The sequence below is a fragment of the Penaeus japonicus genome, unplaced genomic scaffold, assembly GCF_977035675.1.
Source record: "Penaeus japonicus unplaced genomic scaffold, GWHDUDI00000001_assembly GWHDUDI00000023, whole genome shotgun sequence".
Taxonomy (NCBI): domain Eukaryota; kingdom Metazoa; phylum Arthropoda; class Malacostraca; order Decapoda; family Penaeidae; genus Penaeus; species Penaeus japonicus.
The window spans coordinates 826300-838799 of record NW_028234425.1 but is presented as its reverse complement, the minus strand read 5'-3'; the positions used below and the strand labels follow the sequence as shown (position 1 = coordinate 838799).

The following is a 12500-nucleotide window of genomic DNA, read 5'->3' as shown; positions in this document are numbered from 1 at the left end:
CTTCTTTTCTTTTTCTCTTTTCTTCACAATCTCTTTCGCTTTGTCTCTATCCCTCTTTTCTATCTTTTCTCTCTCTCATGTATTCTTTTTTCTCTCTCTCTTCTTCGTCCTTTCCTTGTTTATCAATTTCCTTCCCCCATCTTTATCATTATTATCTCTTCTCTCGGACTTATCACTTATCACTCTCTGACTTAGAACAATTTCTGCCTCGAAGATTGCTGATGCTATGGCAGTCTTGTTTCCGTATTTAATGATCAACTTCAATTATCCTCCTTTCCCGCTCTTATTATCAACTTTCACTCTCATTTCCCCCTCTCTTATCGCCCCTTATCTTCAGTTTTGCCTATTCTCTCTTCATTCTTCCTCCCTCTCTCCACCTCCCTCTATATCTAAACATTACTCCAATCTCTCCTTCGGCTTTTCTCATCTTTATCCTTTTTTTTTCTTTCTGTTACGTTTGCTAGTTTTCTTCTTCTATCATCTCTTCCCTCTGTTATCATCTTCTCCCTCACTTCCTCCGTCCCCAGAGTGGAGGAGGAAGATTAAGAAGAGGTCGTCTGTAATGGAGTCGAGTGACCATTCGACTGGCAGAGGCTTGACTTCAAATCGGGGTTTCCTAAGTTTCTTCTGTTCAGGTTTCTCTCTCTTTTGCTTTATCTCTTCTTTTATTTATCTCTTTCTCTCTCTCTCTTTCTTGATATATCTGTCTCTCTCGCTCGTTCTTGATCTCTCTGTCTCTCTCTCTCTCCCTCTTTCTTTATCTTTCCGTCTCTTTCTTTTTCTATTAGTTTTTTTCTTTATTTATTTGTCTCTCTCTCTTTCTCTACGAGTTTTTTTTATCTCTTTATTTATCTATCCCTCACCTTCTTTTTCTTGTTTTATTCCTCTCTCTATCTTTCTCTATACCCCATTCTCTTTCTGTTTATATTCCTCTAACTCTCACTTTCTTTCTCCCTCTCTCTCTCTCTCTTCCTCTAACTCTCACTCTCTTCCCCCCCCCCTCTCTGTCTCTATCTGTCACTCTCACTCTCTCTCTCACTTTTCTCTCTCTCCCTCCCTCACCCCCCCTCTCTCTCTCCCTCCCTCCCCCTCTCTCTCTCCCTATCTCTCTCTCTCTCTCTCTCTCTCTCTCTCTCTCTCCTCCCTCCCTCTCTCTCTCTCCCTCCCTCTCCCTTCCCCCTCTCTCCCCTTCCTTCCTTCCCCCCTTACCGCTTCCAACCCCCTCCTCTTCTCTCCGTCCCCAGAGTGGCGATGCAGGACTACGGAGAGTTCGTGCCAGAGGAGCTCAAGAGGTCGTCCGACGACTCTCTGAACACCATCGGCCACAAACTCGACCTGTGGGAGTACGACCTCGATTACGACCCGGGCATCGAGCGTGTTATGAAACGCACGCACGCACTCATCGAGAGCTACTCGTACTTAATGAACGTCCAGAGCCGATATAATGTCACGATGGATACGTACCTTATGAAGGAGCAGGTGAGGGAGATGGAGGGGGGATGAGGGGGAAGGGATGGGGGATGGGTGGGGTGGGGGACGAAGGGAGAGATTTGGGGGATGATGGGGTGGGGTTGGTTGGGGTGGGGAAGGGGAAGAGGAAGGGAAGGATGGGGAATAGGAAGGAAGAAGGGGTTGGGGAGGGGGGGATGAAAGGGGAAGAGGGAAGGAGGAAGAGGGAAAGGAGGGAAGAGGGAAGATGAAGAGGGAGGTAAGGAAGGGGAAAGGAGACGAAAGGGATAGGCGAAGAAAGGGGTTGGAGAGAGGGGAGGGTGGAAGGAAGGAGATAAGGATAGAGAGAAGGGGAAAAGAGGGAGTGTGGAGGGTGGGGAAGTAGGAAAGAAAGAGAGAAGGATAGAGGGAATGGGAATAAAGAGAGTTAGGGAGAGTGTACAAACAAACGAGGGAGAGGAAAGGAAGGGATGAGGAAAGGGGGGGGGGGGGGAGGGGGGAGCTGTGTAGAAGTAGGGATAGAGAGAGGGAGTGTGCTTGAGAGAGGAGGATCCGTAAAGAGGAAGATTAATTAGATAGATTTCACAATTAATCTAATTCCAGTGAAGATAAAGTTAAAGAGGGAAGGCATTTAGATAGCTAGATTAATGTGAATATAGAGAGATAATCAGGTAAGAGATAGATGGGGGAATAGATAGATAGATAGATAGATAGGGAGAGAGAAAGAAACAGAAAGAGAGAGAGAGATAGATAGATAGAGAGAGAGAGAGAGAGAGAGAAAGAGAGAGAGAGAGAGAGAGAGAGAGAGAGAGAGAGAGAGAGAGAGAGAGAGAGAGAGAGAGAGAGAGAGAGAGAGAGAGAGAGAGAGAGAGAGAATAAAATAACGAAGGAGAGAGAAAGAAAAAAAACGATGGAGAGAGAAAGAGAAAGAGCAAGAGAAAAAGAAAAAGAACGAGAGAGAGAGAGAGAGAGAGAGAGAGAGAGAGAGAGAGAGAGAGAAAGAAGAGAGAGAAAAAAAAAAAACAGGGAGAAGAAAGAAAGAGCAAAGAAAAAGAAAAAAGAACGAGACAGAGAGAGAGAGAGAGAGAGAGAGAGAGAGAGAGAGAGAGAGAGAGAGAGAGAGAGAGAGAGAGAGAGAGAGATAGACAACTAGAAAGAAAGAATGAGAGATAGATAGAAAGAAAGAGATAGAGAGAGAGATAAAGAGAGAGATAGAAAGATAGAGGAAAAATAAATATGTATTAGACACAAAACCAAATAAACATTAACCAAAGGGAATCCAATAGACAGATTAAAGCAAGAGATAATCCATTTATCCTCTCTCTCATTATCATCATCCTGTCTCATTATCATCCTCTTGTCTTCTTTTATCCTATTTCCTAACTTCTCTCCTTTATTGATTTTCTTTCCCATCCTCTTCATTATATCCAAACCTCATATCATGACATTAACATTTTTCTCACACATGTACCCTAGCTGCTATTATCTATTCATTATTTATCCTCCTCATTTTCTTTCTATTTTTAATTATGCTTTCTTAACTTTACTCAATTTGATATTTAACCCCAAGCTGCAAATAACCCTTTGATCTTCTTTTCCTCTCTTTTTATCATCATCTTCTCCCATTTCTTCCTTATTTACCTGCTCTTTATCTTTCTCTTCTACACTTACTCGTTCTCAATCTTCAAATAACAATTTCTTCTTCTTCTTCTTCTTCCCTCCCATCTTTTCTTCTTCTTCTTCATCTTATTCTTCTACTTCATCCTTCTTCTCCACCTTCTCTTCATCTCATGCTTATCTGTTTCTTCTTCTTCCCACACTTATTTTTTTCTCTTTGTACTTCTCTCCCTTCTCTCCTTCTTCCTTTTCTCGTTCTTCTTCTGTCCCTTTTCTTCTCCTCCATCTCCCACGTCTTATTATATTTCTTCCTCTTCTTCTACTTCTACTCCTTTTCCTTCTTCATCTCTTCTTCTCCCTCTTCTCTCCTTCTCCTTCTTCTTCTTATCTTTTCCACTCCCTTTCTCTTCTTCTCCCTCTTCTCTCCTTCTCCTTCTTCTTCTTATCTTTTCCACTCCCTTTCTCTTCTTCTCCCTCTTCTCTCCTTCTACCGCTTTCTTCCTTCCTATCTTTCTCCCCACTACTTTCTTCTTCTCTTCTTCTCTTCTTCTCCTTCTTCCTCCTTCTTATTCCTTTTTTCTTCACCTTTGCCCTTCTTCTCCCTCATTTTTCTTCCTCTCCTTTCGGCCTTCTTCCACTTCCCCACTTCCTTCTCCACTCCCTCTATCCTCCTACTTCTTCTCTTCTTTCACTCCCTTCTTCTTCTCCTTCTTCATCTCATCTTCTCCCTCTTCTCTCCTTCTCCTTCCTCTTATTTTTTTTCCCACTCCCTTCCTCCTCATTTCCCCCTTCTCCCTTATCACATCCCCACTCTTTTCTTCCATCTCCCTTCTCCTCTTATCCCTCTCTCTTCCTCTCCTTCCCTTCTTTTTTGTTCACATCCCTTCGCCCTTAGTCTCACATGCCCTCTTCCCACTCGGACTCTCGCAGGTGTACCCGGGTCATATATTTTTTTCTTCCTATTCTTCTACTTCTTCATCTCTTCTTCTCCCTCTCTTTCTCCTCCTTCTCCTCCTTCTCCTTCATTTTTCCACTCCCTTTCTCTTCTTCTCCCTCTTCGCAGGTGTACCCGGGTCATCTGTCCTGGTTCCTGCCGAAGAACACGCCCTACACATTCAAGATCTCACGCTTTCTCACGAGACTTCGGGAAGTAGGTCTCCTGCAGAAGCTCTTCAAGAATCACTTCCGGTCGATGTCCTCCTTCGACGTAGGGCAGGTAGGCTCGAGAGAGAGAGAGAGAGAGAGAGGGAGCGAGAGAGAGAGAGAGAGAGAGAGAGAGAGAGAGAGAGAGAGAGAGAGAGAGAGAGAGAGAGAGAGAGAGAGAGAGAGAGAGAAATAGAGAAAGAGTGAGAGAGAGAGTGGAGAGTGGAGAGTGAGAAGTGGAGAGTGAAGAAAGAGGAGTGAGAGGTGGGAAAGTGACAGTAGAGAGAGAAAGAGAGAGAGAGAGAGAGAGAGAGAGAGAGAGAGAGAGATGTAGAGAGAGAGAGTAGAGAGAGAAGAGGGAAGAGAGGAGGAGAGAGCGCGAGAGAGAAAGATAGAGAATGATAAGAGAGAGAGAGAGAGAGGAGCGAGAAGAGAGGAGCAGATAAGTGAGAGAGAGAGAGAGAGTGAGAGTGAGAGAGAGGAGAGAAAGTAAGAGTAGCGCAGAGAGAGAGAGAGAGAGAGAGAGAGAGAGTAAAGAGAGCCCGCTGGCCTCGAGAGAGAGCTAGGGCTGAGAGAGAGAGAAGAGAGAGGGAAGCGAGAGAGAGAGAGAGAGATAGAGAAAGGAGAGGCCAGAGAGAGAAGAGATAGAGTCCCAGAGGGAGTGGGCTTTTTCGGGTGCGGCGGGGTGGTGGCGTGGGGGGTGCGGGGGTAGATTGCATGCTCAATAAATTAAATACTCAACTTCAACATTCTCCATTCCCTACAACTTATTTTTCTTTTGCGGGCGGAGGGGTCTTTGTGTGTTTTTGTTGTTGTTGTTTTTGTTTTTGTTGTTGATATCGTTATCTCTTTGTTTATTTAATTATATTCTCTTGATCTTGTTTTCAATATGTAGTTCTGTATTTTGTATAGTTCAGAAAGAAACTGATTTCACAATATTTTATATATATCAACTATATGTATAAATATATATAATATATATTATATAATATAAATATATATTGTACAAATATTAATATATATAAATATATATATATATATATATTTATATTATGTATATATTATATTGTATATATATATATATATATATATATATATAATATATATAAATATTATATATATTATATATATATATTATATAACAAACACAACACATACAACACTACACACACACACACACCACACATAAAACCACACACACACTCACAAACACACACACACAAACAAACACACACACAATCACACAGACACACAATACACAAATTTATACTTTTCCACCATACCCCCACCCCCAATACCCACCCACCACCACCCCCCCCCCCCCCAACCCCACTCACCCCATCACCCACCACCCCCACACCCCCCCAACCCCCCCGCCACCCCACCCCACCACCCCCCCACACCCCCCATCCTCCCTCCAACTCCACCCCCCACCCCCACCACACCCTTCTCTGACTCCTTCACCCAGTTCAGTTCTCTCTCTCTCTCCCTCTCCCACCACAGAGAACAGGACCGCAGGCTCTCAGCATAGGACAGCTTCAAGGAGCTTTTCTCCTACTCGCCCTTGGTGTGGTGACCTCTCTCATTATCCTCTTGCTCGAGGTCATACTCGGGTCATGTTTTCACTGAAGACAAAAGGCGAAAAGAAAGCAAGAGTCACGAGAGTTGAATGGATAGAATGTGTTGCCTGCACGCAAGCACTGTGGTTGTGTCGTTGAGTATTGTTCTGGTTTCTCTTGCTGTCCCTCTCTTTCTGTCTGTCTGTCTGTCTTTCTGTCTGTCTGTCACTTTTTCTGTTTGTCTGTGTGTGTATCCCTCTCTCTCTGTCTGTCTATCTATTTCTGTCTTTGTCTTTGTCTCTCTCTCTGTCTCTCTCTCTCTCTCTCTCTCTCTCTCTCTCTCTCTCTTTCGCTCTCTTTCTCTCCCCTCTCTTCTTCTCTTCTTTTTTGTGTTTTTTTTGTTTTTCTTTATTTTTTTTTTCCCTTTTTTTCCCCTCCTCCCTCTCTCCCTCTCTCCTCTCTCTCTCTCCTTCACTCCCTCCTTCTCTCTCTCATCAATCTCACTCTCCCTCTCCTCCCACTCACCCCGCGATCTCTCTCCCTCCTCTCCCTCTCCTCCCACCCCTCTCTCTCTTTCTTTTTTGCTCCTCCCTCCCCCCCCTCCCGCTCTCTCTCTCCCCCTCTCTCCTCCCGCTCTCCTCTCTCTCTCCTCTCTCTCCCAGCTCTCTCCCCCGCTCTTCCTCTCTCCGTCCCCTCCCTCCCTTCCCCTCCCACCTCCCTCCTTCTCTCACTCTCGCTCACCATCTTACTCTCTCTTTCCCTCACTCCTCCTACCCCTCTCCATCTATCTACCTACCCATCTATCTATCTATCCATCTCTATTTTTCACATTCGAGAGTATACACCCATGATTTATACTCAACAAAAAATCCAGAAATTTGATAATTTGATTAGCAATAATCTTAGGATTCAAAGTAATGTAGTGATTAGTGATTGTATCAATTTAGTTGCTTCTTCACTTCAACGTGAATAGTTCAGTGCAATATTGCTAAGATCAAAGAAGCTTCATGATCGTTCGTTTATGTTTTTTCTTTTTCTTCTTCATCTCTTCAACTTCTTCTTTTTGTTATTATATATTTTTGTCATTATCGTTAATATCTTTATTTATATTATTATCATTATTGTTATTATCACCATCGTTATCATTATTATCTTTATTATTATCATTGTTATTATTACTATCATTATCAGTGTTATCATCATTTGTATGAAATATATAATTATTATTATAATGAATATTATTACAATGATCAGTATCAGTATCATTATTATCACTACTATTATCATTGTTACTATCATCATAATTTATCACCCTTATCACCCCCCCCCCCCCCCCCCCCCCCGTCATAATTTCATATGTGACGCTGTAATTATTACTGTTATGATTGCCATTTTTGTTATTATTCTTGCTATTATTGTCATCGTTATTATTATCATTATTATTATCATAATTATTGGTATTATTATGATCATCATCGTTGTCGTAACTATTATTATTATCATTATTGTCATTTTTATTATCGTTTTCATCACTATCATCATTACCATTCTTCTTCTAATCATTATTCTTATTAAAATTACTATCATTAGTGTTATCAAAATTATCGCTACGCTGCGCAAATATCTTTTCTTATGATTCAGGAGTCTATCATATATCTATGATACAGGGATTCGATAAATCTAATAATTTATCTCCTTATATACAGGGAGTCTATCATTTATTCTTATAAATTCCAACATTTTCTAAACTTTCATTTATAAATGTCAAGTGTAGATAGACTATCAATAAAGCATAAACATATACTGTGTTTCCTTACGAAAGATAACAACCTCTTTATAAAAAGAATGTATGTAATATAACCTTTCAAGGTGTTATTATGTTTATCATTGTCATCGGATGTTATCAGTAGGATAATAATTATTTTATTATTGTTATCATCATTTTTATTATCATCATGATTATTATTATCTTTGTTATTACCGCTATTAATATTATCATTACCATATTTATTATAATTATAATCATTATCATTGTTATCAGTATTACTATTATTATTATTGTTATCATTATAATTATTTACTAATATCATTATTATTATGATCATCATCCTTATCATTGTTATAATAATTTTTGTTACTATTACTATCATCATTATCTTATCATTATTGTTATTAATATCATTGTTATTATCATCGACAATGCCATTGTTATAAGTGTTATCATTATCATCCTTATTCTCATTATTCTCATCATCATTATCATTAAAATTACTGTAATGTTGGTCCTTTTAATTATCATTATCATTATCATTGTTATTACCATTGAAAAAAAATCAGAAAGTAGACCAGCAATAAACAAACAAAACCAAAACCAAAAACAAAAAACTTAAAAACAAATAAAACGCCATAAAAAACAATTTAAAAGAAACTGCGAGCACTTTTCAAAACACCAAACTACAGGCAGAAGTTTGCTAATATCCTGAGAATATGTGAGGTCTCTTTCTAACTCTCATTTCAGAAAACCATCTTGAGTTAGAAAAAAAAAAAGAAAGATGGAAAAAAGAGGGAAAGGGAGAGAGTGTGGGGAAGAAAGAAAGGGGGGGGGAGAGAGCGTTTGAGAGAGAGAGAGAAAGTGAGAGAGAGAGAGAGAGAGAGAGAGAGAGAGAGAGAGAGAGAGAGAGAGAGAGAGAGAGAGAGAGAGAGAGAGAGAGAGAGAGAGGAGAGAGAGAGAGAGAGAGGAGAGAGAGAGAGAGAGAGAGAGAGAGAGAGAGAGGGAGAGAGAGAGAGAGAGAGAGGGGAGAGAGAGAGAAAAGAGAGAGAGAGAGAGAGAGAGAGAGAGAGAGAGAGAGAAGAGAGAGAGAGAGAGAGAGAGAGAGTGAGTGAGAAAGAGAGAGAGAGAGAGAGAGAGTTAGAAAGAGAGAGAGAGAGAGAGAGAGAGAGAGAGAGAGAGAGAGAGAGAGAGAGAGAGAGAGAGAGAGAGAGAGAGAGAGAGAGAGAGAGAGAGAGAGAGCGAGAGAGAGAGAGAAGGGAAGATTATAAAAGGGTGTGTGAGAGAGAGGAAGATTGTAAGAGGGCGTGAGAGAGATAGTGATAGATAGATAGGTAGATAGATAGATAGATAGAGAGAGAGAGAGTGAATGAGAGAAAGAAGAAGAAAAACGAGAAAAAAAAATGTTATCAATAGAAAGGATAACGATAATAATAACGTTACTGCTAACAATAACAATGATAGTATTAACAATAACAATAATGATAGTAACAACAATAATAATAATAATGATAATAATGATAACGACGAAGATGATGATAACAACAAGAAAAAGAAGAACAGAAAAATAGAAAGCGAGAGAGACCGCGTATCTGATATATACGTGAGAGAAAGAGTGAAAGATTCCACAGTACAGTGTCTCACGCCCATATAACAGATAAGAATTCAATTTCACCCTCCTTACGGCACGTGGATATGGGTAAAAGTGTGTTATATCCCTCGCTTTATATTCCTTCATAACTGAGATTAGTTTTCCGGAGAATAAAATTTTCTTTTATAGTATATGCTTATTGCATTTTTCCTACTGATGCTAACCATCGTTACTGGTGGTTTAGTCGCGGAATTACACGGCATTTATTTCAATGATGGGAGAAAATTGTCTCTTAACTTGTGGTCGTAGTACCGACTGCCTTGATGATATGCATGAATATATGAATGCATGAATAATTAGTTTACATACTTAAGGTATTTGAATTTACAAAAAAAGAAAAAGAAAAAAAAAATGTATATTGAACACACACAAACACACACACACACACAAACACACACACACACACGTGCTTACTAACATTCCAAGCATTGGCAGATGTTGCAACGTTTCTTAAGCAAGAAACATTGACGCCTTCAAGTTGCAATTTTGATAAAAAGCAAGAAAGAAAATCTATCAATCATCTTAAGCATCTCCCATTTGCAACCATCGCCCCAACAGACAACAAATCAATCTTTAATTCACTTGAGAAATGATTGATAAAACTTATTACTCTACCTATCACATGATATATAACAGGCTATTACACTTAGCGAACAGCACAATCCATCCAATACAGTCGAAGGATTTGCAACAGAAAGGCTTCATTTATAGCCAATCACGTAAAGATGTTGCTGGGTTGCAGGTGTGTCAAACGACCAATCATATGCATTAACGGCTCAACAGTCATTGTTAAGAGCCAATCATATTTCGTTGAGTAAGAGCGTATCTTGGAGACCAGGGTGTAGAGAGGTAGTGTGCATGATTGCGAAGTGCATGACGAAGGGTGGAGGGGGGGAAGGGGAGGGCTAAGGAGGGGGAAGGGGTAGGGGTAAGAGGTAGATGTCATCTGGCAGTGGACTTGAAGTAAGGTTTGTCAGTTCGACGCGTCAGGTTATCGTGGCAGATCGAACGGATTTTGCTCGGGGATAATAAGTATTATCTTTGTTTGTTTGTTTGTGGCTCTTTTTGTCTCTCTCTCTATCTATCTCTTTCTCTATTTCTCTCTCTCTCTCTATATATATATATATGTGTGTGTGTGTGTGTGTGTGTGTACATACATAAATCTATCAATCTATCTACCAATATATGAATATTTATAAACACACTCACACACACAAGTACATAAAAGTCTTACATCTCTTTCGCTCCTCCTTCCAGAACCAAGATGAACAAGCCAGGAAAAATCAGGTCAAAGGTCACACTGTTATCATGGACATTACTGATAGCAGTGTCCCTGTGCTCCAAGGGCAAGGAACAGGTGGTTCTCGAGAGTCAGAGTCAGCTGTTCAGTTGGTTCTCGAGTGGTCAGTGTGGAGAAGCGTTTTATCAAATGTATTTCAGGTCACTGCTTGAATGTGCTTCGCTCTGTAATCAAGGTAATGTGGTTAATAAGTCTGTTTTTACATCGTTGGAGGGAGAATAATTATGATGTATATGATAGTAGTGATGATAATAATGATAATGATGATAATAATGATAATGATGATGATAATGATAATGATGAAAATAATGATAATGATGATAATAATGATAATGATGATAATGATAATGGTAATAATGCCAATAATGATAGTTATAGTGATGATAATGAGAATGATAATAAAAATAATAATAACAATAATACTGAGGATAAAGATAAAAAGGATAATGATTATGATATGACAAAAGTGGTCAATAAAATCCCCCCCCCCCCTTTCTCTTCCTCCCATCTTCTCCCCTCTCACTTGCTCTTAGCATCTCTCCTTCTCCAACCACATTACAATCTACCAAAATGTACATCCTATCAAAATACACAATCCATCAAAATATTCACTCCACCAAAATATACCCTTCTATCAAAGAATACAACATATCAAAGTAAACAATCCACCAGAGAATACAACATATCAAAGTAAATAATCCATCAAAGAATACAACATATCAAAGTAAACAATCCATCAAAGAATACAACATATCAAAGTAAACAATCCATCAAAGAATACAACATATCAAAGTAAACAATCCATCAAAGTATAACATCTATCAAAGTAAACAATCCATCAAGAATACAACATATCAAAGTAAACAATCCAACAAAGAATACAACATATCAAAGTAAACAATCCAACAAAGAATACACCATATAAAAGTAAACAATCCACCAAAGAATACAACATATCAAAGTAAACAATCCATCAAAGTATAACATCTATCAAAGAATACAATTTAATCAAAATTTAATTCTAACAGACTCCTGGTGCCGTGGCTTCTCTTTGGGCCCGAAGAAAGATGGAAAAATCCTTTGTGAACTTAACCACTACCTTGTCTTCTACAACACACCGAACTATAATTGCTACCTTAATCGTAAGTGCCTATTTCTTTGAACGTGTTGTGTCGTGTTGTTGTCTTCGTTATTGGTAGTATAGTTATTATGATAGTTATGATATCCATCTGATCTAAGTTATGATATCCAGCTGTTTATCTAAGCTATGATATCCAGCTGTTTATTTAAGTTATGATATCCAGCTGTTTATGTAAGTTATAATATCCAGCTGTTTATGTAAGTTATGATATCCAGCTGTTTATCTAAGTTATGATATCCAGCTGTTTATCTAAGTTATGATATCCAGCTGTTTATCTAAGTTATGATATCCAGCTGTTTATCTAAGTTATGACATCCAGCTGTTTATCCAAGTTATGATATGCATCTGTTTATCTAAGTTATGATATCCAGCTGTTTATCTAAGTTATGATATCCAGCTGTTTATCTAAGTTATGATATCCAGCTGTTTATCTAAGTTATGATATCCAGCTGTTTATCTAAGTTATGATATCCAGCTGTTTATCTAAGTTATGATATCCAGCTGTTTATCTAAGTTATGATATCCAGCTGTTTATCTAAGTTATGATATCTATCTGTTTATTTAAGTTATGATATCTATCTGTTTATCTAAGTTATGATATCCATCTGATCTAAGTTATGATATCCAGCTGTTTATCTAAGTTATGATATCCATCTGATCTAAGTTATGATATCCATCTGATCTAAGTTATGATATCCATCTGATCTAAGTTATGATATGCAGCTGTTTATCTAAGTTATGATATCCATCTGTTTATCTAAGTTATGATATCCAGCTGTTTATCTAAGTTATGATATCCAGCTGTTTATCTAAGTTATGGTAGTCTAATTATATCTGTCCTTTGTACTTTGCATGATTTCATTCTCTGGAGA

At 38.9% G+C, this 12500-nt stretch overlaps 1 protein-coding gene across 1 annotated transcript in view; it reads left to right on the top strand.

Moving 5' to 3' along the window:
- LOC122251183 (uncharacterized) overlaps window positions 1-5991 on the top strand; it is an 11272-nt gene extending 5281 nt beyond the window's left edge. The window contains exons 2-4 of the mRNA XM_086549992.1: window positions 1245-1479; window positions 4130-4282; window positions 5713-5991. Coding sequence (XP_086406118.1) covers window positions 1245-1479; window positions 4130-4282; window positions 5713-5838 — 514 coding nt within the window. The 3' untranslated portion in view covers window positions 5839-5991. The remainder of the gene's footprint in view (window positions 1-1244; window positions 1480-4129; window positions 4283-5712) is intronic.
- Window positions 5992-12500: the final 6509 nt, after the last annotated feature.